The sequence below is a fragment of the Herpailurus yagouaroundi genome, unplaced genomic scaffold (genome assembly GCF_014898765.1).
Source record: "Herpailurus yagouaroundi ecotype Mexico unplaced genomic scaffold, PumYag 186, whole genome shotgun sequence".
Lineage (NCBI taxonomy): Eukaryota > Metazoa > Chordata > Mammalia > Carnivora > Felidae > Herpailurus > Herpailurus yagouaroundi.
In genome coordinates this window covers 23,437,046-23,464,627 of record NW_024412417.1, presented here as the reverse complement: position 1 = coordinate 23,464,627, position 27,582 = coordinate 23,437,046, and the positions used below count along the sequence as shown (strand labels likewise).

Here is a 27,582-nt window from a genome sequence, read left to right as displayed (position 1 = left end):
TCCTTTCCTTTTTCCTTTCCTTTTTCCTTTCCTTTTTCCTTTCCTTTCCTTTCCTTTCCTTTCCTGGTAGGCTCCATGCCCAAAGTGGGACTTGAACTACAACCCTGAGATCACGAGTTGCATACGCTACTGACTGGGCCAGCCAGGTGCCCCAAACCTCACATTTCTTAACTAAGGCTTATAACTTGCTAATTTGGACGCAGTATGCTTCTCAACCACATTACATATATGTTCCCATCCCTACTCCCAATGTACAGTCACACTAGGCTTCTTCTGTTTCCAGGTTATGTCTTATACATTCTTGGGAGTTCCCATTTGCTCTCTCTTTGGAAAAGTCTCTCTTTTCTGTTTGGCAAACTCCTACTCATTTTGTGAAGACTACTAATTTGTCCTAGCTACTTCTCTCCTTGATCTATCACTATTGTGTGCAGATTAATCTTATGTCACTTCCCTTGTAGGAATACAATTATGATGCATACAAAGCACTTAAGTACAGTGCATGCCACAAAGTGTTCACTGCATGTAAGCTTCTATCTTACCCATAATGGTTATTTTAATAATATTGGTAGGGATAGTATGATAATAGTACTAATTATACTCATATTGCTATTACATATTTATTAATAAGTTAAAATTTCAAAATATAAAGTCAAAGCATGTATAAACTAAAAGTTCTCTATAAAAGTACTGGATGCATCCATCTTTCCATCTCTGAGAGAACAAATTCATGTCCCGGAACCAGGTTTCAGGTTCTATCATATGGTGAGAGTCATCCCTCAGACATCTCTTCAGCACAGATGAAAAACAAGGCCAATGTGCAATTTTAATGTCTAATTATAGGTTGGACTTCCCCACTCAGATCCTTCTGTTTTTACTGTCCTTTCTTTCTTCTTACCTTCTCAGCATGAAATGTCCTTCACTCTTCCTTCCTGTTCTTTTTTAAACTAATGTTATAGTAATCCTTAAATGTTATACATGTGTATACATCTCCATGAAGCTTATTAGGGATAGCTACCACACCTCAGTATTGCCGAAGTGTCCTGTGTTCTTTACATGAGATGTTTTAATGTTTATTTATTTTTGAGAGAGAGAGCGAGCATGAACAGGGGAGGAGCAGAGAGAGAGAGGGAGACACAGAATCTGAAGCAGGCTCCAGGCTCTGAGGACCAGGGCTCAGTTCCAGGGCTGGAACCCACAAACAGTGAGATCATGACCTGAGCCACAGTCAGAAGCTTAACCGGCTGAGCCTCCCAGGAGCCCCTTTCCGTGAGATTTTTAATTTCCTACTGACATCGAACTGATTGAGACTATAATACTCCATTCATCTTTCGATCCTGTTAAGTCTAACACAGTGCCGGGTCTTAGCAGGTTGCTAATGCATATTTGTTCAGTGAATGGGAATTCATCACAAGTCTACTATTTGTCACCTATATTAATAAGGTGGGCTAGACTTCCCTTTCATCTTTCTTTCTGATCCGTACGCAAGGCTGACTGACGCGCTCTTAAGCCTTCTGGCTAGGTCTGTTCCTTATGCTTGGAGCTCTGAAGTAAAACAGGGACTATTTCCCTGAAGCCTGAAAAAAATTGCGCTAAGCTATCCTTTATAGACCTTCTATCCTATGTCCCACTCTGGTGCCCCCTCGCTCCCCAAAGGGTGGTAGTAATCCTCCAGAGAAAAGACATGTTAATCCTATTGAGTTGTAATCATTGGATTTCTGTTTCCCAAGTTTATGAAAAGACAAATATAAAAATATGTGTAAAACTGAATTCTGTGTATGTGAAAATCAATCTTCATTATGCATTTTAATATCATATTTGTATGCAATGGTTCATCCATGCCGTTATCATTACTAAGAAAACATGAAACTTCAGCTGATTCCAAATGGAAGACAGTCTAGTAACAGACTCCCTCAATGTGTTTAAATGTTTCAGTAAACAGAGTATTTTGAGCAAACATCATTTTGAGATTTGATAAAATATCATATCACCCAATTTGACATAAAGATTATCCCATTTTGATGACTTTTACACTATGCCTCAGGAACTGTACACTTAGTGCCACACAGTACTTGAAACATTCAAAATGTAGCTATGGATTAATTTCAAAGTAAGAAAAATAGACAATGAGAGCAGTATTTTGAAATTGTTCTTGAAATTATGAAGTTATTGGGATTAGTTTATATATTGAAATATGTTCAGAATTTAAATAATGAAGCTTCTTAGCATATATTAACTATTTTTTTATGTTTTAAACATTATCTTTTTATATTTGGAAATGCATTTTAATTATATGTGTGATTTATTAATGATTTAAACCAATACATCCAGTTCTTCCTCTTTCATATAATTTTAACTGATTTTTACTTATAATGATTTATAGAATTTAGTACATTAAAAAATTAGATTGATGAGGTCATTGATTGATGGAGTAAAATTTCTACAGGCAGATTTTGTTTTCCAGCTCTATGTTGTTTTTTTTCTCCAGCTCTAGGCTTTAAATGTAAATTCTGTTATACAATGAGCTAGTTTTGAATCTTATCTACAGTAGGGAAAAAAAAACTGTTGTCACGTATTTTAAGAGTTAATAGTTAAGTTAGGCTATAATTCTGCATTGCATCTTGCCTACCTACGTTCCCTTCTACCCCTCCCTCTGTACTTTCTCTTTCATTCATCATTGCCTCATTCAAATGTTATTAAACTTCTATTAAGTGCCAAGCCCTCTGCTAGGAACTGAATATTCACCAGGAAAACTCAACATATTTAGGTCCTTCATGGGGCAGGACAGAAAAACAAAACAAAACAATAAGCCCACGTATTTACGCAAATTGCAAATTGTAGTATAGGTTATGAAAGAAAGAAATGGGGCTGAAATAAATAGTGGACCTCTATTTCAGATAAAATGGTCAGAACAGACCTCTCAGCAGGTGATACTTAAACTGAACTGCAAAAGATGATAGAGAAATTTCTCAGTGTGGAGTGGAATAAAGAATATTCTAGGCATAAGAAAAGTCAGTACAATGCCTTGAAGCAAGAACTAGGTTGGAGTAGTTGATGAAATGAAATACCAAAGCAGTTGGCTTGGGGTTAACAGCAGTAGGAAAGTCACAGTTGGAAGACCAAGCCGTGCAGCTTTCCAGGACTTACAGGAAAGAATTCTGATTTTGGCCTCAATGTAATCAACACCATTGAAGCATTGTAGAAGGAGAGCAACATGTTCTGATTTATATTTTTATAATACCAGTTTTGCTGCTGCATGGGCTATAGATTAAATAAAATTAGAATTTAAGTGAAGAGACAGGTTAGGAGGAAGATCCTAATGACAGCCTGGATCTAAGTACTGAACCTGGAGATGTTTAGAAGTTGTCATATTCAGGATTTATTGGAGATGCATGAACAGGACTTGCTGGTGATTTAGAGACGAGAGAATGAAGAGAAAGGAAAAAGGAAATAAGGTTCCTGTTTGGGCAACAGAGTAGGTGGTAGTGCTAGTGCCTCAAAGCCCATCAAAGACTGACTGGCACACAGTTGGTACTCCATAAATGCTGTTTCATGCCCAAATGGTGGCTTGAATCAATGAGTACATGATAAAAACTGGTGCATATGGAAGGAAATTATGACTTCATTTATTGATGTAAAGGTTGGGATGTTTGTGAGATACCTCCAAGTGGACGTGGAGGTGGTTATTGATATGTTTTGGAGCTTCGATTTTTAATTTGTGAATCATTCCTCATTCAATCATGTCCTTTCCGCAAATATTAATTGAACACTTGCCAGGAGCAAGGATCTCTGCTGTTTGAAAGAGAATTGAGAGATAAGGCACAGCCGTGCCCTCAAAAAGTCTACAGTTTCCTAAAGACACAGAAAAAAAAAATATTACTATAGCATAGTGCTACAAGGCTAGATAAACAACAAGGTAGAAAGAGTTACCTGTGCTAGAGAAGTCATAAAAGAATTCTTAAGGGAAATAATGACTGAGATTATGACGAAAGCAAAGTGAAGAGTTATCAAATTCGTGAAGGAGACAAGGGGGAAAGAAGTTTTTTTAGGAGCAAGGAAAAAAGTGGGACTCACTTGTACTGATGGTAGACACCCTTGCTCTGTTGATTGGGAGGAGGAAGAAAGTGTGGAGGAGGGGTGTGGAAAGACTGAAGTCTGAAAACACAGTCCTCTGCTGTTTCTTACGGAAGATAAGAATGCCTAAGTTGATCAGCTGATAGCAATATGAACAACAATGTTGAAAAGTTGTATTTTCTCCTCCTTTTGTCCTTTCGACTTTCTTGGTTAATGTATGTTGCCATTTAACTTTCTGTCTCAGATCTATTCTCTCATCAAAATTGCATGTATTAATCACATCCATATCAGTTCTTGTTTTATAATCTTTTAGTATAAACTTTATATATTTGTTTATATTTGCTAGTATATAATTTTAAAAATGTAGATGTACTTTATATATTTTGAAACATATACATTATTATATTTCTTACAGGTGTGTGTGTGTGTGTGTGTGTGTGTGTGAATTCAAGCATTTTTCCAATTTCTCTCCGTCTAGAATAATGATCACCTCATCATTTCAAAGTCAACTGATTAGCAACATTAATTGAATCTGCAACTTTAATTCTCTTTTGCCATGTAAAATAACATAGTCATACAGATGACATCTTTTGTGGAAGGTATCATTTAGCAAGGCACACGTTGTTAACACTTTTTTCAAAATCCACATGCTGTACTTATTAGCCATGTAATGGGCGATACATTTATTAACCTCTCTGAGCTAATTTCCTCATCTTCACAGGCCTGTGAATAAGGCTTAATTAAACAAGTGCCTAATAGAGGGCTTGCATAGTACCTATATGCCCCACCAGTGCAACTATTAATTCCAGTGTACCTAACAATTAGCTATGTCCCTGTAGACTTCGGGTAGAAAGGTGATGTCTTCAGAAGAAACCACATAATTGGCTAAAGCATTTCAGCTAAAATGATTTATTTATTTTTTAATGTGAAACTAATAAGGGAAAGAGATGGACTGAATACAAAAAAAAACTGTATAGTTGCTCTTTTTAATTTTTTTTAGTGTTTGTTTATTTTTGAGAGAGAGAGACAAGAGTGAGCAGGGGAGGGGAAGAGAGAGAGGGAGACAGAATCTGAAGTAGGCTCCAGCCTCCACGCTGTCAGCACAGAGCTGGACAGGGGGCTCGGACTCACAAACTTCAAGATCATGACCTGAGCTGAAGTTGGATGTTTAACCAACTGAGCCACCCAGGAGCCCATAATACATCTTTTTATACATTAATTTTTTTTCTATCTTTTTGGTTCATTTCCTAATAGTAACAATAAAACAATGCCCCCAAATAATTTAGATGTGAAATATGATTAGATGTTATGAAAAACATTTGAATAAATATTTATTCTAAAAGCTTTCTATTTTAGTTATGATTCTTCATTTGATATCTTAAAATGTAGCATATTAAAACAATGAAAGTACTGTGAACATATCCCCATTTTTTCCCCAAATTTGAACTTTAACGATCTTTAGCTATTTGGTAGGATTTTTTCCTATTTTTTAATCACCAGGTTTAGATAATAAGCCCTTTAGAGAAAGGATTTACTTGTTGTATATTTTTTGGTCATTGGTTTGTTGGTTTGGAAATTTTCAGCCATTGTATAGCATTTCTGAGGTTAGAGCCCCAGCATCTTCAGCTCTAGACTGAGAAAGACCGAAGTGTTATTATATTCCTTGGGTAGAAGTTCTCTGGGTCCAGCTAGGTCTGGGATTTAAATAGCACAGGGCATTCACTGAAGCTTTTACTTGCCTATTCTCATCAGTAGCATTTGAAATAGCCATGGTAGTTGGTTCTAACACATACATCTTCCTAGAAAACAATGGTATACTCTAAAGCACATAATCATATGCGCTGGAAGCATTAACACTCCACACATTTTCCTGAAGGACAAGAGAAGCAGATGCTCCTTCTTTTTTTTTTTTTTTTTTTTTTTTTCCTTCCCCCAGTATTTAACACAGTTGATTGTGCATGACTAATTCTTTTGCTAATCTTGTCTGGTGTCAATCTTTTGGTTTTTAGTGGAGGTTTCCTTTGGGGATTTAGCAGCACACATGGCTGACCTGCATGCTTCTTTATCTCCAGGGCTCTAGTAAAATATTAGCACACAAAGCTAAATTGATTTGGAAACATAAGGCACAAAAAAGCTGGTTTTATGCAAATGTTAACACTGTATAAAAAAGCCCTTGGACATCATTTAAAGTGCAGCTTCACCTCACTAACTGGCTCACTGACATTTGGATGGATGCTAAAATTAACCATTTAGAAAATCTTAAGCTTTGCTGTTCCTGGGGCCTGCATGTAAATGTGGGTGTCCCATACCCTTCTTCACCCCTTGTATGACTGTGCAGCCAAGTTTTCATTTATCATGCCAAGAGAGAAATTATCCAAAAGAACAGAGTATCCAAAAACTCGTTTACATTTGGCTTTGGACTTACCTTCCCAGCTATAATTGGCTTTGGATTCTATAAAAATTATTTTGTGTTCCCTAACCACATGGTAACTGACATCATGAAAAGGTGACCCAGATAAGTAGTAGGTGGCAAGGTTTTGGATGAACAATATGTGGCTAAAAATTTATCGCTGAGGGCTCTGATTTCAAAGAATACTTTTGTGCTATAGGAACTTTTATTGTATTAGAATCTGATACATATTTCTTACAATAACACCTTATACAAGATTGGTATTCAAATTATTTATTGAATAAATGAAAATATTGTTTACTTTTATCTGTAACATAAGTCATTAATGACAGGTATTAATTAGGCTTTTCATTTTATTTCTTCTTTGAGTTTTAAAATTAACCAGATGAAAATCTAATTTTGATCAACACATTCACATGTACATAAAAAACACTTAATTTTGAAAAAAGGAAGTTGTACTACAGCTAAAAGGAAATGGTCAACAAGAATTGCACAATAACGGTCTCCATAAATTTCAATGTAATTCCGTTTAACTTGATAATTGTGGACTACATCATTAAAAAAATAAAATAAAAGGAGAGAAAAAATAGAATAAGAAGTAACAATTACATTTAACCAACCTAAAGAAAATATACCCTAAGCATTGTTGCACTGAATGTGCATTTGACATACAAAAATGTGTATTCTTGTAAGAAAGTATTTGTGTAATACTCATTTCATTTATAATAAATAATAAAACAAAGAAAAATATTGTTATGGACTAGAGTCATTCGGTTCACTTAATTTTAGTAAGAATGAATTTCTTGATGCAAATAGGAAGTCTATAGTAGTTAATTAAGTGGAAATATTGCAGTGTGTAAAATTTTGTCAACATTGCTATACTATAATCATGAATTTGCACAAGAGCATTCTGTACATCGCATAATTTCATTAAAGACTTCAAAAAATATTTATACTTGAAGTAGTTTGCAGATGGATTCATAATAACCTAATTTTCTTAGACACTTTAGGGATGTGTGTGTGTTCGTGTGTGTGAGAATATACACGTATATATGCACACAAATATTTGTGATTTTAGATTAACACCTCAATTGTGCATTTAAATACCATTACCAAAACTTCCTATATGTGTGACAAATATAAATTTCGTATCTGAATTATTGAAATGATTAAAGTTTAAATGTCGTCTTTAAGTTCACATTCTTTTTTTAAGTTTATTTATTTATTTTTGAGAGAGAACGTGCACCCTACTTGGGGAGGGGGGCATGCAGAGGGAGAGGGAGAGAGTCAAGCAGACTCTACACTGTGAGCGCAGAGCCTGATGCAGGACTGGATCCCATGAACAGTGAGATCATGACCTGAGCCGAAATCAAGAGCCAGTTACTAGAAGGGCTGAGCCACCCAGGTGCCCCTACGTTCACATTTTTGAAAAAATAATCCAGGGTAGTAACTGAAAAATACTATAGAAGTGTTACAGTGATCATTTTTTTCATAAATCATTATAATCCTATGACTATGATTTAGTAATAAAATAAATCTGAAATGTAATGTGCATTCTACATGCCAGTTGTTTACGCAATATGAAATTTTGTAGTGTATGTTTAACTAATTTTTCTATTGATTCTCTTTTCAAATTTAGAGGATGAGAGATTGAGATAGAAATTTTCCATAAACATATTCATCATGTGTGTTTGGCCTCAGGAGGGACTTTCTAGAAAAAGTAAAAACAAAACAAAACAAGCGATCCTAGTTTACTTTGTCTTTAGATTGGTTTGGTTTCCTCTCCTCTTTTGGGCATCTCCTTCCAGCTCCCCGTGTCACCTCCATCATTGTGTATGCTGGTGTATTCTACACTTCACTTTTTCTCACTGGTTCTTCATATCACACTGAAGTGTATAGAGTGGTAAAGCTGTCCTCTTAGAAGGCTTCGTTTGAAATGGCTCTTCCACTTAATAGCTGTGTGATCAAGGGCAAGTTACAGACCTTTCTCTGCCTCAATTTCCTCTCCTGTAAAATACAAGTAATTTTATTTTTTTCTATTTTCTTTAAACAGTTTCGTTTTTTTTTTTTTTTTTTTTAGTGTTTATTTATTTTTGAGGTAGAGACAGAGCATGAATGGGGGAGGGTCAGAGAGAGGGAGACACCGAATCTGAAGCAGGCTCCAGGCCGCAAGCTATCAGCACAGAGCCCGGTGTGGGGCTCGAACTCATGGACTGTGAGATCACGACTTGAGGTGAAGTTGGATGCTTAACTGACTGAGCCACCCAGGAGCCCCTCTATACTCTTCATAAGAGGTATTACTGTGTAAATTTGATGATCTATTTAAAAGCTTAGAACAATGCCTTCATGTGCAAAATGAATACTACCCAGTTTTTTTAAATGTTTATTTATTTTTGAGAGAGAGAACGTGCACAATTGGAGGAGGGGCAGAAAATGACGGAGAGAGAGGAACCAAAGCAGGCTCTGTGCTGACAGCAGAGAGCCCAGTGTGGGGCTTGAACCCACAAACCTGGAGATCATGACCTAAGCTGAAGTCAGTGGCTCAACTGACTAAGCCACTCCTGTGCCCCACTACTATCCATTTTTAACCAAAACTATCTAGTTTATGTTTTATTAAATATCTACTTTCTTCTGAATTTCATTGACTAGAAATAGATTGCAAAGCAAACTAATATTTAAAACATAGTAAATTCAGGAGCAGATTGAGAGACAGCCTATATTAAGCAATTAGGCTCTGCAGAACTCTTCCAATTATACTAAAAGTGCTCTCATAATTTGCCTTTTCACAGGGTTTCTCATGGACAAGGATTTGCTACTTTTTTTTCTTTCTATTCTATTCTTACTATTCTCTTGTAGTAGAAAATTAGAAACAAACAGTAGCAGTGAACCTGTCATTTAACAGAAATGTAAGAGTGGAATGAGATATGTGAGCCTGTGAATGGGTTATCCACCCCCTGCTATGGCAATTTTGCCAGAGGGAGTAACAAGTCAATTTTGCCATCACCTTGCCAGAACCTTCTCTTCATCCACAAAAATAAAACTTCAGGATACGGATAAAGAAAACAGAAAACATGCTACTGAGAGACTGCTGGGAATATTTAGGCCAACAGACACGCCCTATCAAAATAATGATAATTTTACAAATAACACACCAACTTAGATAAGAAACTCACAGAAATTAATTTAGGTCACACAATTCATTAGTATCACATTTATTCCTGGGTCTCTGTGATCCTAGGGTACCCAGTTTTAAGCTCAACATAATACTGCCTATCAAATAATTTTCCAAGACATTTCATGGGCATACACACACACACACACACACACAATACATACATGTATATATTTTATATATATATATATAAATATATATATATAGGTGTCTAACATAAGCCAGCTGTGTTTTATACTTGGGATAAGGCTGTGACTCATGAACTAGTTAGTAATGTAGTAAGGTCACATGACATTAATACTCTAGAAATAAATGAGAAAACAATAAAAATGCTGAATAGTGATAAACTAAATAAGGAAAATATAACAAGTGATGTGACAGAGACTGATAGGGGACTATTTTAGCTGATAAAGTCATTGAATTAGTCAAGGAAGACCTCATTGGTTTGAATGCAGTCATAAAGTCAGCCTCCAGAGATCTTGAGGAAGAAGCTACCAGCCTAGAGAATAAAGTCCTAAAGTTGGAAGGAGCTCTATTAAATTAAAGAAAATGAAAAATGAGCAGTATGGCTTGAGTTTACTGAGAGGTTTATGAATTAATATCATTTAAGGTCATGGTAAGGACACCAGTTTTATTTCAAATTCAAAGAAAGGCTATTACAGTGTCCCAAACAAGAGTGTCAATAACATAATTAAATTTTAATTAAAAAAATACTTCTGGCTTTCCTGTAGAGAATACATTTTTATATGTTTTTTTTTTTCAACGTTTATTTATTTTTGGGACAGAGAGAGACAGAGCATGAACGGGGGAGGGGCAGAGAGAGAGGGAGACACAGAATCGGAAACAGGCTCCAGGCTCCGAGCCATCAGCCCAGAGCCTGACGCGGGGCTCGAACTCACAGACCGCGAGATCGTGACCTGGCTGAAGTCGGACGCTTATCCGACTGCGCCACCCAGGAGCCCTTTTATATGTTTTTATATTTATTTATTTTTGAGAGAGAGGGAGAGAGAGTGAGTGAGTGGGGGTGGGAGGCAGAGATCGAGGAAGTCACAGAATCCGAAGTAGGCTCCAGGCTCTGAGCTGTCCTCACAGAGCCTGATGTGGGGCTCAAACTCATGGATCAGGAGATCATGACGTGAGCCGAAGTCGGACACTTAACTGAGCCACAGAGGAACCTTGAAAATACATTTTAATAGGGTAAGATAAGAAAGAGGAATTGAAGTTAGGATGGAGATTGAACATTGAGAAACGATGGAGCATAAATAAGTAAACCCACCAAAAACATAGAAATAGACAAATATTTGCATACAGATTTAAAGTTGATGACATACTTATTGGCCAAAAGAAAATGAAGACTAATATATAGCTACTGTTACTCATATTAAACCTGTTTCTTATATTAAAAGAACTCATTTCCCATCAGGGAAGATTTGTGGAATACACATATTCTAGTTTAATGACTGGTTATTATTCTTAGAAGAGTGTTAGACAAAGTTCAAGTGTCTCTTAATAAAATGATTTACATCTACCCCTGAATGATAAAATCAAGGGGTCAATAAGCTTGAATTGGAGGGGGAAATACTCTAATTTTACAAGAAATCATTCAAAGTCCACTTATAGTGATATCCTCCAAAAGCATTCTCTTCAATATCATTTAAGAGATTTTGGCCGCCCATTGATTATCAAGCCTATTTCTAAGCACTGAAAGTACAATGATGAGAAAAATACACACTGTTTCTGTCTATACAGGGTCACATTCTTACTGTTTAAATGAGCCTATCATCATAAAATAAACTTACAGAGTTGCTCAAATTTACAATTTTCCATTTTCAAGTAAACTGGGCTCAAGTTCTTAATTTTGGATTGGGTAAAACACTCTTTGAGATTTATAACAATGAACACAGGTCATAAATGACTTTTTAGTTTTCAGGCCTACGAGGCAGAACAGAGAGAAAGCATCTCAAAAATACATCAAATTTATTTATTTAATTGTTTATTGATTCGGGGGATGTAGAGAGAGAGGGAGAGAGAATCCCAAGTAGGCTCTGTGCTGCCAGAGTCTGACATGGGGCCGGAACTCACGAACCATGAAACGATGATCTGGACCAAAACCAACAGACCCTTCACCAACTGAGCCACCCCAAAGCCCCTCATATATACATCAAATTTAAATCCGAAAATGAGAATTCTTTATTTCTGGAAATTTTCTGTAAAAATGCATTTGACAAAATGAGTTGCAGTGGGGTGAATTTACAGTAGGACCGTGTTGCATGCAATAGTAAGCAAATGTTCACAGTTGTTCAATATATATTTATTTGTCACCCATGCAATATCCGTCAGAGGTGTGGTGACCCCTATTGATCTTATAGTTATTGCCAGCTGTGGTTATTGTTATCTTGAGAGGTTTGTGAATTAAGATTGTTTAAGGCCATGGTAAGGACATTGATGTTATTCCAAATTCGTGGAAAACCATTAAAAACTTTCAAACAGGGGAGTATGTATGACATGTGATTTCCATTTTTAAAAGGTATTCTAGGCTTCCCTGTAGAAAGTAATATAAAGGATAAGAAAAGAACATAGGTTTTAAGTTGTGGTCTATGTCATTCGTATGCTGGGAGGAGGTCAACGGATATTTTTAAGGACCAGCCTTGGATGTGACTTAAGGCCCTTTTGCCCAATTCCCATTAGACAGCATTTAGCTTGAAGGCACTATCCTAAAATCCTGGGTGCTGGTGATATGCAGTCTTGCTGAGGAAACAAGAGCAATAAACATCATGATATTGTTTCTGCTTAACAACATTTCTAATCAGAATTTGGATGCAAAGGTTTCTTGTATCTGAATAACTTTCTTCTGTTTTACTAGCCTCAACCACTGCTTTAAACTCCTACAGTTTCTAAGAGCTCCACCTCCAGCTGAGAATCAGTAACCCCTCCTACTGAAATTTATGTAATCAATAACGATGAAATAAACAAAGATTTTAGAAAGAGGAATTGCTACCAAAACTAGTTAATATGTTTTATTAATATTAAAGATTTCCCTTCAACAGTTGAATGGATGTTGAAAAAGATTGAGCTCAATGACCTAGATTGCAGAATTGACAGTGTATCTGGAGGATAGTTGAAATAGAATAGATATTGTCATCTTGGGAGAAAGTATAGATTATAAAAAGAGCAGTAGCAGCCTGTTATGAAAATAACTGGCAGCGGAAGAGGAGGCAGTGGGATGATGGATAAGAAGTGGTTACAGGGATGCTTGGTTGGCTTGTGCAGTTAAGTGTCCAACTTTGGCTCAGGTCGTGATCTTGTGATTTGTGAGTTTGAGACCCTGATCAGGCTCTCTGCTGTCAACGTAGAGCCTGCATTGGGTCCTCTGTCTTCCTCTCTCCTCTTCTCTCTCTCTCAAAATTAAATATTTAAAAAAATAAGGAAAAAGAGAAATAGATGGATACAAGTGTAATCAGAAAAGTATTTCAAAAAGAAGCCAAAACAAAGGAGAGTTTTCAAAAGGAATGAGTTAATAATCACGTTACATGCCACAGAGAGGCCCCTTAAAACATATTGAACATGTATGTGTTCTTTAGGAGATCAATGGTGAAGGTAGGAAAAGGGTTTCAATAGAGTGTGCAGAAAAACAAGATTGCAGTCAATTAAAGGATGACTAGAAGGTAAGTCAGTAGAGGCATTAAACAAAGGTAAATTTTCTGAGGAATTTGAAAAGGGAAGAGGGGAAATTGACTGTCAGGAAAAGATGGTTAAAGAAAAATTTACTCTAAAAAAAGGGGGAAAAAAGAACGATTCACTCTGACTTGCACTTTGGGGGTAGGGGTGTTGGCTTCACTTGTGTTTGGGCATGTGGGATGGTGTTGGAGACTGATTTATCAGCTTAAGTGATCCCAGGTGGAGTGAGGACCTGGCATTAGGCAGAAGATGGGGTCAAGTACCCAAGTGAATGGATTCAATATTTTGCAGGAGAACTATTACAGTATTCTTGATTCTAGTTAGGCATTAGAATCCCCTAGGGACCTAACAGGAAAAAAATTGCCCTACACTGGCGTCATTATTAACCGATTAATTAAGAATCTTGGCATTTACTCCATTGTCAATCAATTAAACAAGAATTTGGGGGTAAAGGATGAATAATAGGCATTTTAAAATGTTCCTCACATGTTTCTAACGTTTAGCTTATGTTTAAACAAAGTTGATAGAATTTGGGAAATTTGGAGGGAATGAAAACCCTAAATATACTACTCACTTTTGAAAATGGAGTAGCATTAACAGTTGCCTTCTGAGAGTAAAAAGCATTAACGCGTGTGGGGACTCCAGGAGTGCGGTGAAGATGAAAAAGATGGTGTGAACAGGACAGGGATTTTATAAAAGAGAGGAACTGTGATGGTGTCTGCTTTTCCCTGAAACCGTAGTTCTCAAACTACAAATTTCTGAGCTCTTCCCTACACCGACTGAATCAAATCCTCTGGGACCCAGCAATCAATGTTTCGAGCCCATGAGATGGGACTCATTCATGCTAACCTTTGAGAACTGCTGACCAAGCCAATCATGAATGTCTGCATCACCATCTCAGGGAATTTAGAAAGAGGTGGGTCAGATTTGACCCGTCTCTTAGAGATTGAGGGGATACCCCGTGATATATTTACCAACTTGGACAGAGATGTGTGCTTTTGAGTTATTTTCCCTTTTACTTCATAATGCTTTTAATTAAAATAAAGCATGTATACAGACAAGTCATAATTCACAAGGGTATAGCTTGGTGAATTTTCACATAACAATACAGCCTTGTTATTATCACCCGGGTCAAGAACAGGATATTACCAGAAAGTCAAAAATCTCTGGAACACTAACACTCCCTCTCAGTCACTATCCTGTCCTTCCCTAAAAAGTGAATATTCTTCTGTTTCTAGCACACACATTGATTTTACCTATTTTCAGTTTGAGAAAATTGAATCTTACTGTATGCACTCTTCAACCCGTGTTCTTCTTTGTGAGATTGATTATATTCTTGAATGTAGTAGTAGTTTATTTTTAGAGACATTGATACATTATAATACTAAACTACTCTCTCTTTATTCTGTTCCATTAGTTGACTGGCCTGTATTTACTTTTAATTCCTAATTGTTTTGATTAGTGTAGCTGTATGATAAGTCTTAATAAGCTTTATTTTCCTCTTCACGATTGTCTTAATTATGCCTAGGTTTTTTGCAATTCTATATAAATTAAAAAATCAGCTTGTCAATTTAAATACATACATACATACACACCAAAATTTTCATTGGGATTTCAGTAAAACCATAGATTAATCTGAGGAGTACCAACATTTTTAGATTGTCAATCTGAAAGCATAGAATATGTACTAACATTGATTTGTATTTTTTCTCAAAAATACAAATAGAGCTTAACTCAGGCTTTTCTTGCTTTATTAGTTTTGTTTCTAAATATTTGAAATTTTGTCCTATCAGAAATAATATTTTTAAAATTCCAGCGTGTAATTGTTCAGTGCTGAAATATTTATGTTAATGCCTGTATATTAGTGATCTTGCTAAATTCACACATTATGTGATATATTTTGTCTGGTGATGGTCTTGAATATGCCACATTTATAATTCAGCAAATAATATTTACAAAAATTTTTTAAAAAGGGGGGCACCTGGGTGGCTCATTTGGTTAAGTGTACAGCTCTTGGTATTGGCTCAGATCTTGATCCTACAGTTTGTGAGTTCAAACCCTGCATCAGGGCTATCAGTACAGAGCCTGCTTAGGATTCTGTCTCTCCCTCTCTCTCTGCCCGTCCTCTGCTCATACACTCTCTTTCTGAAAATAAATATTGAACAAATACATATATGTATATATATACACACATATATATTTACATATATACATACATACATACATGTGTGTGTATATATATATATATATATAAAATTCAGCAAATAATAAAGTTACATTTTATTGAATTTAAATATGCAGAAAAATCTAAAACATAACTCACTTCTACCTTGTGGGTGCTGAATAGCAATAAGCACTTTCCAGTTAAGGTCTCCTTTCAATTATGAAGCTTTTGCCATGCAACATACATCTTGTTCTCATTCATTCATTCATTCATTCTCAAGTTAGTTAACATACAGTATAGTCTTGGCTTCAGGGGTAGAATCCAGTGATTCATCACTTACATACAACACCCAGTGCTCATCCCAACAAGTACCCTCCTTAATGGCCATCACCCATTTTTCCCATCCCCATCAACGCTGTTTGTTCTCTGTGTTTGAGTCTTTTATGGTTTGCCTCCTTCTCCATTTTTATTTTATTTTTCCTTCCCTTCCCCATGATCTTCTATTACCCTAGAAGATTGCTGTGACCCAGCAATTGCACAACTAGGAATTTATCCAAAGGATACAGGAGTGTTGATTTGAAGAACCACGTGCACCCCAATGTTTATAGCAGCACTATCAACAATAGCCAAATTATGGAAAGAGCCCAAATGTCCACCAACTGATGAGTGGATAAAGATGATGTGGTATGTGTGCATACACACACACACACACACACACACACACACACACACACACAGTGGAATACTACAATACTACTCAGTGACGAAAAACATCAAATCTTGCCATTTGCAATAATGTGGATGGAACTGGAGGGTATACTAAGTGAAACAGAAAGACAGACATCACATAATTTCATTTGTATGTGAAATTTGAGAAACATATATCTTGTTCTTAAATTTTATTTGGCAATTTCTCTCATTTTTCTACTTAATTTTGACTTTTGCTCCAATAACCATACTATTCCACTACTTTGAAATAGTGATATATTCCTTGTATTCTCTTTTTATTCTACTCAGATCAAATCTAATTTTATGATCAGTTCAAATAATTATATTTTACTCATTGACCTATTTCATACTTAATTCAGTACATGCAAATAAACATCTACTCTATGTAGATCTTTTTTTTTTAATAATAGAGGTATGATGTGAACTAAAATAAGTACCATCCCTATCTTTATAGAGTTTACAGATTAGAGGGAGACAGAGATTTCAAATATCTATGTGGGGAAAAGTCTCTTATCAACATGTGGCCTCTAAGGTCACGTGGGGCACAATATCCAGATAACATAAGGAGAAAAAAACAATGCATGTGATCTTGTGGGAGGTTTTTATAGGCAAAGCTTGCAGTGGTAGCTGATGTCTATTCACCAGAACACAGTTACATCGCCGAACCTAGCTAAAAGAGCACAGGAACATTTGCCCTGGTTGAGCAGCTGCCTCCACTCCAGTTACAACAGCACATGTGAAAGTGGAACAAAAGTTTTGGTGCTTAGGTAGTTGTCTCTGCCACACCAGAATGCCAAAAAACCTTTGCCTCTTTTATCAGTGGTTTTTAGTTTTCACCACGTTTGGAATTTATTGTTTGGCCATTATATCTTCAAATAGTTTTCTGTGCTTCCTCTCTGCTCCACTACCTTTTGGAAATTCAGTATCGTTTATACCTGCTATAAGGCCCATTGAACAATTATTTTCATTTATAATAATGCATATTTTGTCTCTTAAGGTTTTATGTGGTTATACTATATATCTTCCCTTCCTTCCTCACTACATTCACTGTGTTCACTTTTTTCGGTAAAGGGCTATATCATGAATATTTTAGTCTTTGCCTGGTACATATGGTCTCTATCATATATTTAGCTTTGATTCTAGTTTGTTTTTCACCTGTTTTTATAATTCCTTAAAATTATGAAAATCATGCTGGGCTCTTAGGCAATACAAAAACAGGGTGCAGGCCATGTATAGCCTGAGATGTAGTTTGCCAACCCTTGCTTTAAATAGAAGAAAATAGTGATAATTCCATCATCTTGATCATTTTTGTTCAGTTTCTATTGAATAATAGTTCTTTTAGTAAGGAGTCATATTTTGCTGCTTCTTCAGGTGGCTACTTATTTTTTACTAGATGTTGAACATTGTAACTTTTAAGTTATTGAGTGTCTGGATTTAGTTATCATCGTTTAAAGAATGTTGAGTTTTCTCCTGATACAAAATGAAGTTACATTTGGTGCAGTTAGTGTCTTCTGAAGTTTATTTTTAATTTTTCTTAGGGCAGTTTTAGAGTAAACTTTAGGGATAGTTTAGCATCTCTAATGAAGTTCGTTCCTTCTGAAATTTCTTCTGAATACTCTGGTTATTTAAAAAGGAGTCTCCACCCTACCTGGAGGAATTTGCCAACTATTCAAGCCTGTGTGTTCTCTTGGAGCCATTCAGCACAAAGATCTTTGGTCTCTCTTTGCCAGTCCCTATGGAATTTCACCCTTTACGTGTATATTTGCTTGTATTTAGCAAATACCCAAGTCATTACGTTGCAGGTTTTGTGAGTTCTTTTCTGCAGAGCTCTCTCTCTCTCTGGAATCCTGTCTTGCTACGATGGGAACATCATGCTTCCTGAACATCATGTTCTACTTATAGTCCTGGTCTCTGGTCCTGAAAGTGCTTCTAGATAGAAAGCCAGGCAGTTATAGGACACTTACCTTCACTCCTCTCCTTTCTGGAAATCACAATTCTGTATGGCCCTGGTGCAATGTTAAAAAGTTTTATTTTTCTCAGTTTTTATTATATGTTTTTTTAAAGAAAAGCATGTAAATTTGCTCCCTGTTATGCCATGGCTCCCTCTTTTTTAAAAAAAAAATGTTTATTTATTTTTGAGAGAGAGAGAGAGAGAGAGAGAGAGAGAGAATGAATGAGAGAACATGGGATGGGGAAGGGGCAGACAGAGAGGGAGACACAGAATCTAAAGCAGGCTCCAGGCTCTGAGCTGTCAGCACAGAGCCCAATGCGGGGCTTGAACTCATGGACTGGGAGATCATGACCTGAGCTAAAGTCAGACGCTTAACTGACTGAGCCACTCAGGCACCCTTGTCATGGCTCCGTCTTGATTTAAAGATTTCTTTCCTCCAAGTCTTTAAATAATTTAAATAATCATTGAATGAATGTTTTTTTTATTTCTTGGAAATTTTAAGCTGAATATTTAAAAAGTCCACATATTAATTACTTAGTGTGTTCGTTACCTTACCCTCTTATTTCTAAACATGTTTCTTAAGAAGATAAATTAAGAAGGTAAATTAAGGCAAGATACTTTCTCCAAAGCATATTTGAGTATTTAGGGTACTTAGGAATAAACCCTCAATGTTGAATGCCATTATGCTTAGCTTTCTTTCCCTTTCTGTGAGGTGTTCATCTGGATGAACGATGAAGGCTTTTATCTATGAATTTAATTTTATCTATTTTGGTATGAAAGCAGCTGAAGGAACCGGACTGAGAAATGAAAATGATAACAACCCTTTAATTTTCTCTATAATCACCAAAAATCTACTTCTCTTTTCCTTAAAACATGGAACAGCATTATGTGTTGTGCCTTGAAAAACATAAAACCACCATTCTAGAAGATGTACAATTTAACTACTCTGTTGCTCAGTTTTCTTCTCTATGAGAAAAGTGTTTCTCCTTAAGTACAAAGATCCATAAGGCTGAACCATCAAATGCAAACAGGGAGAGGTATAGAAATGAAATGGTTGCTCTGTGTACGTAATACAATGGATAATTTATTAATGTTACTGAAATAGTTTGTCAATTAGGAGGTACAACAGTGATGTCTGTCTTCAAAGGAACAAGAATCCCCACATGGATGTCAGTTTTTCTTGACTACTAATGGAAGATTGAGATTTAGCAAGGGAGAGTTGCAAAAGCTTTCCCATGATATAGTCTGGTATTGGATTGAATGCTTAGCATCTGGAATTCACCAAGTGTACACATTTTCTACAATTTACACTTAATTTCTCTTTTTTGATAAACAAGTCTGTTTCCTATCACCCCTGTACCCCATCCCTAAGCTATTTCAGAAGAAGCCAATAGCAGGGCAGAGCACAGTATGAGATCAATATCTGAAAAGATGTGCTACAGAAAACTGTTTTAAGTTTTTTTGTTTTTGTTTTTCAGTTTTTTATCCTGTGTTTTCTTTTTTTTTTTTTTTAACTGTCCTATTTTGGAGCCGTTCCAATTTACAAGATTTAAATGAAATGTATGGTCTCGTACTCAAACCCCAAACAAGCTCTGGTATTTTCAGTATCTCAATGCGGGTCATAGAAATTAAAAGCAAATAATTTAATTCTTAGAAAAATATTGAACTTTTTTCTTAATATTTATACTTCAATACAATGAATTTTGATTTTATTTGGGACTTTTCTCCCTGCTCTACAGGTAAGAGATTAAAGGGATTGTTTACTAAGTTTACGTAAATTCAGTTATTTTAAAATTCAGAAGTGGAAGTTATTTGATGATAGCTTCATAAGATTATAAACAAGGAAAATTAATAGAATTTGATTTTAAATGCCATAATTTTTATCAATAGATTTGAGTACATTAAGAACTTAAGAGAGAGTTGATAGCATTTTCCCCAGACAATTGGAGTAAGTCCTAAGTCAAAAAGATTATTTTTTAAAGTGCTTTTTCTTAAAAGACCAAAATGTGCTCAGTGATTATATTGGCTGAATTGGTTGTTTTCTTCCTGTTGTACAATAGATTGATTCTGGGAGCTTCTTAACATACAACTCTCCATCATACAGCTTATGTATACATGCACGTAGTTTTTAAAGTAGCGTACTTTAAATCTTATAACCTATACAACTTTCTTAGAACAAGAGCAGAGTAACCACCAACCTTATTATTATCCTCTATATTCTTTAAATAATAAGCAACTACATTTTGAAGCCAACATAACTTCTAGTTAACTACAAGAGAAGTCTAAGATATTTAATCACATTGCTTTACTATTTAGATGAAAAAATATTGTTGTTAAAAACAGGCCTAAGAGGAGTATTCCAATTTATTTTATCATGATGCTATTTATTCTTACATACCTCCAAAGATCTAACTAATCTTTTGAAGATGCTGATATAAAAATATGCTAAGACACTGAAAAAGAAGAGATTGTTTATCTTTTTGAAAGCAATAAAGCATGGAAAAAAATTGCCCGAACTCGTGATTCAGCCCCCTAATGTGATCCTCTATTTTCCCCTCTGTCATCTCCAAAGAGCTGTCAGAATATTTTCAACACCCAAATCCAATCATGTCATCTCTGCTGAAAACCCATCAGTAACTTTCCATTTCTCTGAAGAAACTCCATAAGCTTGTCAGAAAGGTTCAACCACGTCTAGCCCCTATTTGCCCTTCCAACCCTATTTAGTACCACTGAGCCCCTCACTGTCTTGGCAACAGCACACGGATTTCCTTTCTGTTTGGAGAATGCCCATTTCCTCCAGTGGAAGTGTCAGTGCACCCGCTGAGAACACTTTTCATTCTGCTTCTCATCTAGTTAATGACTGCTGTTCACCCTTTGGGTTTCTAATCTAGCATCACTTCCTCAGAGAATCTGTTCCTGAATGCCCTAACTGGTTCAAAGCCCAAATATATGACATTAGTACTAAATGCTCCTTCTTCCCTGGCCTGGCAGAAATGTAATTTTAAGTGTTTGTTTTCATTTGTTTAGAACCTCACACCCTAATTGTCAGAATGCTCCATGGGGGCAGAGGTTACCTTAACTTTTGATTATCGCTGTAGCCTGAGAGACTAACACCATTCCACTTTGTACCTTATAGATCTCAATGGATATTTCTTGAACATATGACCAAATGAATTGACTTTAAAACCCGCAGAAAGTTTGTAAAAATAACCAGTATGATCCCATGTGTGTCTGGAGTCTGTTAAGAAATGGTTCTCTTGAACAAACTTTGTGAATCCTGCCCTTTTTGTGAATTGTCGGACAGAAGATGTTGCAGACAACACAAATCAAACAGGCGGATGTGGTGGCCGAGACAGAATGATGCTGAAGGAACTCAAGGACCAACTCACTTTGACCAGTGACCAGGCAATATTACTTAGCAGAGAAAGCATAGCACTGGATTTAAGGGTTTCATAACTTATTCTAATGCTGCCTTTCAATTGTTCTCACTCCGTTATAAAATAAAAATTTTGGTTTAAGTAATGCATTCTGCTATAACAGTTTATGACTATAGAAAATGTATTGGCTTTTATAAGTATTGTATTAAATCTAGGCCAAATCACAATATAAGGGTTATAATGTTCAGATAGGGCTAACTATCGTATATCTAACATGTACTAAAAGCAACCTACCTATTTCACAATTTTGTCGCATACTGATGCTCTGTTAGTCTCTGTAGTAACAAAGAGATCAAACAGAAAGTACTGAACAAAGAACTTGATACAAGAATTGGTAAGAGCATTGGTTTCAATGCTGGAAGATCTGAGTTCCCACCTTGTTTTCAAGTGCAAGGCACTCATACTTTCGAGTTGAAATTATTTTGCTGTAAAATAAAAATTTCCCAAGGAAGAGCTATTTTACAAGTTGTGCTCCATCTCATGTATCAGGAGTTTGGGTTGATTTCTCTCTTCTGTGAGGCTACATTGAGGAACTTCAAGGAAACCATGCAGAGAAATTGATTTGTATGCCCTGTAGCTTTGGGGACACAGTGTATTATTATTAAACCATGGTTGAAATACTTAAATGTCGATTATAAAGCCATAAGGCTGCAGTTGGGGAGAAACTGCATTTCCCCAGAGGATAAATAAATGAGGTATGTTTTCATTTGACCAAATGAAGTATTTTTGTGCTGGAGTTCTGGTCTCGAATTGTCTTAAATCCTGCCCAAGAGCCCCACCTGGAAGGATAAGCATTCATAGTTGGAAAGAGATGGAAGTCTATTATTCTATACCCATGATATAAGTGAGAAATGTAGGCAGCCAGACAGACACATTCCCCCACAACAAGGGAACTGATTGGGACACCTCTGAGGATCCCATGAAAAGACTCATGAGCATCTTTCTTTAATCATCTGCCAAAACCCTTGCAAATGGCACCAAATCAGTGTCAGGCAAATAGAAAGATTCATGTCCCCTAATCCCTTCTACTCTAAACTCTAGGAGGAATCACAGAATGCTCAGTGTGTAGGGGTGGATGAACAAAAATGCTAAGAGGAAAAATTGGAAAGAAGAGACCACACCTCTGCCTTACCTCTGCCCCATCTGCCATAAGTCCAAGCTAGGTTGAGCCAAGAGTCTTAATCCAGTGAAGTCAGTTATTTTTCATGTAGGTAGGACTAGGCATATTAATCAATGAACTGAGATTCTTGAATGAAAAAAAGATTTTTTTCCTTTCATCTGAATGTCAACTACAATGTCCTATGTTTGTCTAATATTGTACCTAGAGACGGGGAAATAAGTGTCTCACAGAGCTATGGTTTGAATAGGTTGTGTACTAGTTATACTACAAATATACGATAGTGTAACATTTTATTTCCAAAGTACTACTCAATCCTGGTATTGGTCCTGAGAAGACAAAGATTAGAAGTAATTTGAGGTCGGGGCTAGGGGAGTGCAAGATATGTTTACCAGAGGTTAAAGTAAAGGTATTGAGGGAAAATACTGTGTGTTTGGGGAAGAAAATTGTAGTAATGTGTTTCATAGTCTAGACAGGACGACAAGTTCATTCCAATTACCCAACATATTTAAGAGAAAGGTCATGCAATAAAAATAAATATAAGTTTTACAGTAGTGGGTGATAAAAATTAAATATCTTTTAAGAGCAATGTACTTATACTTTGAATTACGGGGTTAAATGGATAGTGTTAGAAAGAACCTAATGTTATTTGATGCATACAGTGTAGTACTAATGTTGTCCCTCGTACCAAAGCATTTTGCTATTCCTAGACCATTGAGAGGTTAAATAGGATGATGTCCATCTCTATTTATTAAAGTTATGGAGTATTACATGATAGATCTGGTCATGATAGAGCCAGAGTTTTTCTCCCAACATTTGATTTGAATTGATGGAATTTTCTGAGTGACTCAAGAAAGCAACAAAAATCTTGAGACAATTTATTGAACAAGAAACTAATAACCTGTTAATTTGAATGTCCTAAACACTGTTGTAAAACAAGGAAGTTTATCTTATATATCTCACACTAAACACAGATGGTCATGTAACCCCTCTGTTAGAATACACCATTGGCCAAAAGTAGACTTGGGGAGAACCTATGACCTCTGAGGAATGGGGACTTTAGGTCCCAATACAAAGTTAGTAGAAAATTTATTTATAGTATTGTATACACATATATAAATACGTAGCAAAATAGGTTTACATTATTTAGTGGAGTTACAGGGAATATGTTATCAAAGATTTTAGTTACTATATTATTTCTCTCTAAAGTTTCCTGGATATATGATGTATTATTTAAAAAGTGTTCATTTAATTATCTATTTTAAAAGAGCAAGTGAGAGCAAATGCCTGCAAGTACAAGCAGGGGAGGGGCAGAGAGAGAGGGAAAGAGGATCAATCTCAAGCAGGCTCCTGCTGTTAGCACTGGTCCTAATGTGAGGCTCGAACACATGAATTGTGAGTTCATTACCTGAGCCTAGATCGAGTCAGATGCCCAATTGACTGAACCAGCCAGGTGCCCCTGTGATGTGTTTTTATTTAACATTTAATTTCACACTTTCAATAGCTTTCAAATATGCCACCGGCAAAAATTATATTCTCTCTTAAATTGTTTCTTTATTTTGTATGTACCTACATTAAAAAAATAAAAACAAAGCTCAGCCCTACCATAAACCTGTCCAAAGTGATTAAAGATTTTGTATGACAAACCTTAAGAATGGTGTTGCTTTTGTTTTATTCATCACCTAATCAATGAAAAGAAAATCTTGGTCTTATCCTGAGATCTACTAGCACTGTATATTTTTGACTTGCTTTCATTGCTATTTCAACTAATGGTTATAACATTGTCAAGACAGGGTTTATATTTATGTATGGGCTGAAAATGTTTTCATGGACTTCTCATTTTATTTAATCTCTACTAGTACAGTATGCACTTGGTGTCACAATATTTGGACTGCTATATTTATCCAAAACTGTTAACGGAATTGCTTTAATTGCACTTCCCTTAATGACTTATAACTGAACATCTTGTTCTTATTTTCACAGCTGAAGACGCATGTGGAGGAACAATGAGAGGATCCAGTGGCATCATTTCAAGCCCTAGTTTTCCTAACGAGTATCATAACAATGCTGATTGCACTTGGACCATTGTAGCAGAGCCTGGAGACACAATTTCACTCATATTTACGGATTTCCAAATGGAAGAAAAGTATGATTACTTAGAAATAGAAGGTTCTGAGCCACCTACCATATGGTAAGTAGTTTCTGTTCTAACCTAACATTGATGCCATCGCCTGAGGCAAAGAACAGCTGTGTATGGGTCTTTAAAGGTTTTGTTTTTTAAAAAGAACTTATAGTTACAGAAAAATTATTAAGGGGCAACTGTCAGAGCTGAGGGATACTTTTGAATATAAGGTTACTAATATATTAAATAAATTGGAATTCTGAAAGATGGAGCTCTCCATTATTATCAATTCATTAATTCATTCAATGGGTTGTAATATTCATTATCAATTAAAAGTAATGTGACTTGGGCACCTGGGTGGCTCAGTCGGTTAAGCGTCCGACTTCGGCTCAGGTCATGATCTCACAGTCCATGGGTTCGAGCCCCGTGTAGGGCTCTGTGCTGACAGCTCAGAGCCTGGAGCCTGCTTTGGATTCTGTGTCTCCCTCTCTCTCTGCCCCTCCCCTGCTCATCCTCTGTCTCTCTCTGTCTCAAAAATAAATAAAAAACATTAAAAAAATTAAAAGTAATGTGACTTTATCACAACATGCATAAGGAAAGAAAAGTTGTTCCTAATGTGAACCTAAGTTATATTCTTACCATGACAGTCCATAGTTGGTGATTCCTTTCCAGTTAACTGTATAGTCTTGGAAATAACTTGCCTTTGTTTCTGTAAATAGATCTTTTTCTTAATCTGTCATCTGAAGGCAAAAAACTAATTATTATCTGGGTTAGTATGGTCTTTTTTTTTATAGACTTCAAGCCATGGTCTCATGAAAACTGTAGAGTTTTCAGAACATGATTTTTAAAATGTAATATTTTTAGAAGAAAGTGTTTCATTATACAGTTAAAAATGATACACTGATATGAGCAAAGTATAAAGTAGATTATGAATCAGTAATTAAGTGAGGAACGATACGATTGGTATAGTGAGGTAATAGGTAAACATGAGACCTGGAAGGGCCTTTTATACCAAGTAAAGGATTTGATAAGAACGAAGGGAATTTATTAAAGTGTTTTGTCAAAAACAATTATATGAAGAGGTTTGAAATTTCAAATGATTTTTCTTACTAAGTGCAAAGATTGATTTGAAGTGGGTCTCCGTTAGCTGGAAGCTCATTTAAGAGGTGATTGCTGTAATCCAAGAAAAAAAGCATGGTAGCCTGCATTAGAATGGTATTGATGGAAATAAAGAAGTGGAATAAGTTAAGGGATATCTAAGGAGGCATAATGAAGAGGACTCTGGTGGATTGAAGAGTGGTAAAGAAGGTGATGTTTAAAGAAAACATCATTTTCTGACTCGCACAAATTGGTAGAGAAGGTTGCGATATTCAGTAATTTGAAATTGTTGAAGGAAGGTCAAATTTGGAGTGGGAAGGGTATGAATATTAAGAATTGTTATATATACAACATATGTAAATATAAATTATTATATAAGTATAAATTGCCATCTAACAGACAGCTGTGTCTGACGGTATGATTCAGGTGTTCTGCATAGGAGCATAAATGATATGTAGTTGATCTCTAAGGTAATTGAACCAATCAAAATCAATAACATGGGATAGCTGGAGATAGGTCGGAATGAGATGAGAAGGAACCAGGACTGAGTCTGAGCACCAACAGCATGAAAGGCCCAAGTTTAGGGGCATTATCCAGCAAATACACTGTGGAAGTGCATTTAGAGGGGCAGGAAGACATCTGGGAATGAGGTATCACACAGGCAAGAGGAGGGAAATGTGAAGAAAGAGGAAACAATATTGATGCTGAAAGGACACTAAGTAAATGTTTAAAAATAAAACAAGTGTATTTATAGCCATCTGGGCTTTGGCAAAAGTACCACCTGTCTGTCATCTTACACATTCCTTTGAAGATAAGACAAAAGTAACACACTAGCTATACCTACTTTGCTTTGTATTTGCTTGTGTTTTCCTCTACCCTCAGGCTGTGAACTCTCAGGGTAATATAACTTTAACTCTTCCCAGGATAATTTCATGCCCAGGTCATTGAAACTCAGTAGAATCCTGGTTGAAAATTAGAGAATTCAAAAACACTTGTTTTAGAAAGACTACTTCTAGCATAATACATATTGGAGTCATATTCAGGTGGATGAAAATGCTATGAATTTTCCAATAATGATACCATCTTTTGGTATGCAAGTGATCCCATGAAAAATCTAAGGTTTTAAACTCCAAATGCATTTGATTACTAGATATAATGAAGGAAATTAGGCAATAATGTTTTGTAGTACCTGTTTCTTAGTTACCACTAAGCTCTAGAACAAACGCATTTACTGTGGGGATCATAATATCCCCATTCATGTTCATGTAGTCACCCTCTTTACAGATCGTGTGTTCTTGGTAATGGTTTGTATGCTTCTGTATGAACATCTATTTGTATGTTTCTGAGTTTCTAGAACAATGTAGCTTGTCCAATAATAGCATCAGATGCACAAATTGCTCTTCTCTGAATTTTCTAATTAAATGACACTGGGCTACTTAATTCCTTCTTCCTCAGGAAGGAAACAGTAACTTAGAAATGTAATGTTTTACTATCTTTTAAAATTAGTGTTACAGTAAATGTTTAGGTAGACTTGTTAAAATCCTGATTACATATATAATATGACTCCACAAGGTCATTTAGCAATTCGCAAGAAAATGATACAAATGCCCAACCTGTATTGTATTTCTATAGA

At 35.9% G+C, this 27,582-nt stretch overlaps 1 protein-coding gene across 4 annotated transcripts in view; it reads left to right on the top strand.

Moving 5' to 3' along the window:
* The window catches only part of CSMD3 (CUB and Sushi multiple domains 3), a 1,253,459-nt gene that overhangs the window by 341,325 nt on the left and 884,552 nt on the right, over nucleotides 1-27,582 (top strand). For all 4 annotated transcript variants that reach the window (XM_040494274.1, XM_040494275.1, XM_040494273.1 and 1 more), the window contains exon 5: nucleotides 24,713-24,920. In XM_040494274.1, the coding sequence (XP_040350208.1) occupies nucleotides 24,713-24,920 (208 nt within the window). The remainder of the gene's footprint in view (nucleotides 1-24,712; nucleotides 24,921-27,582) is intronic.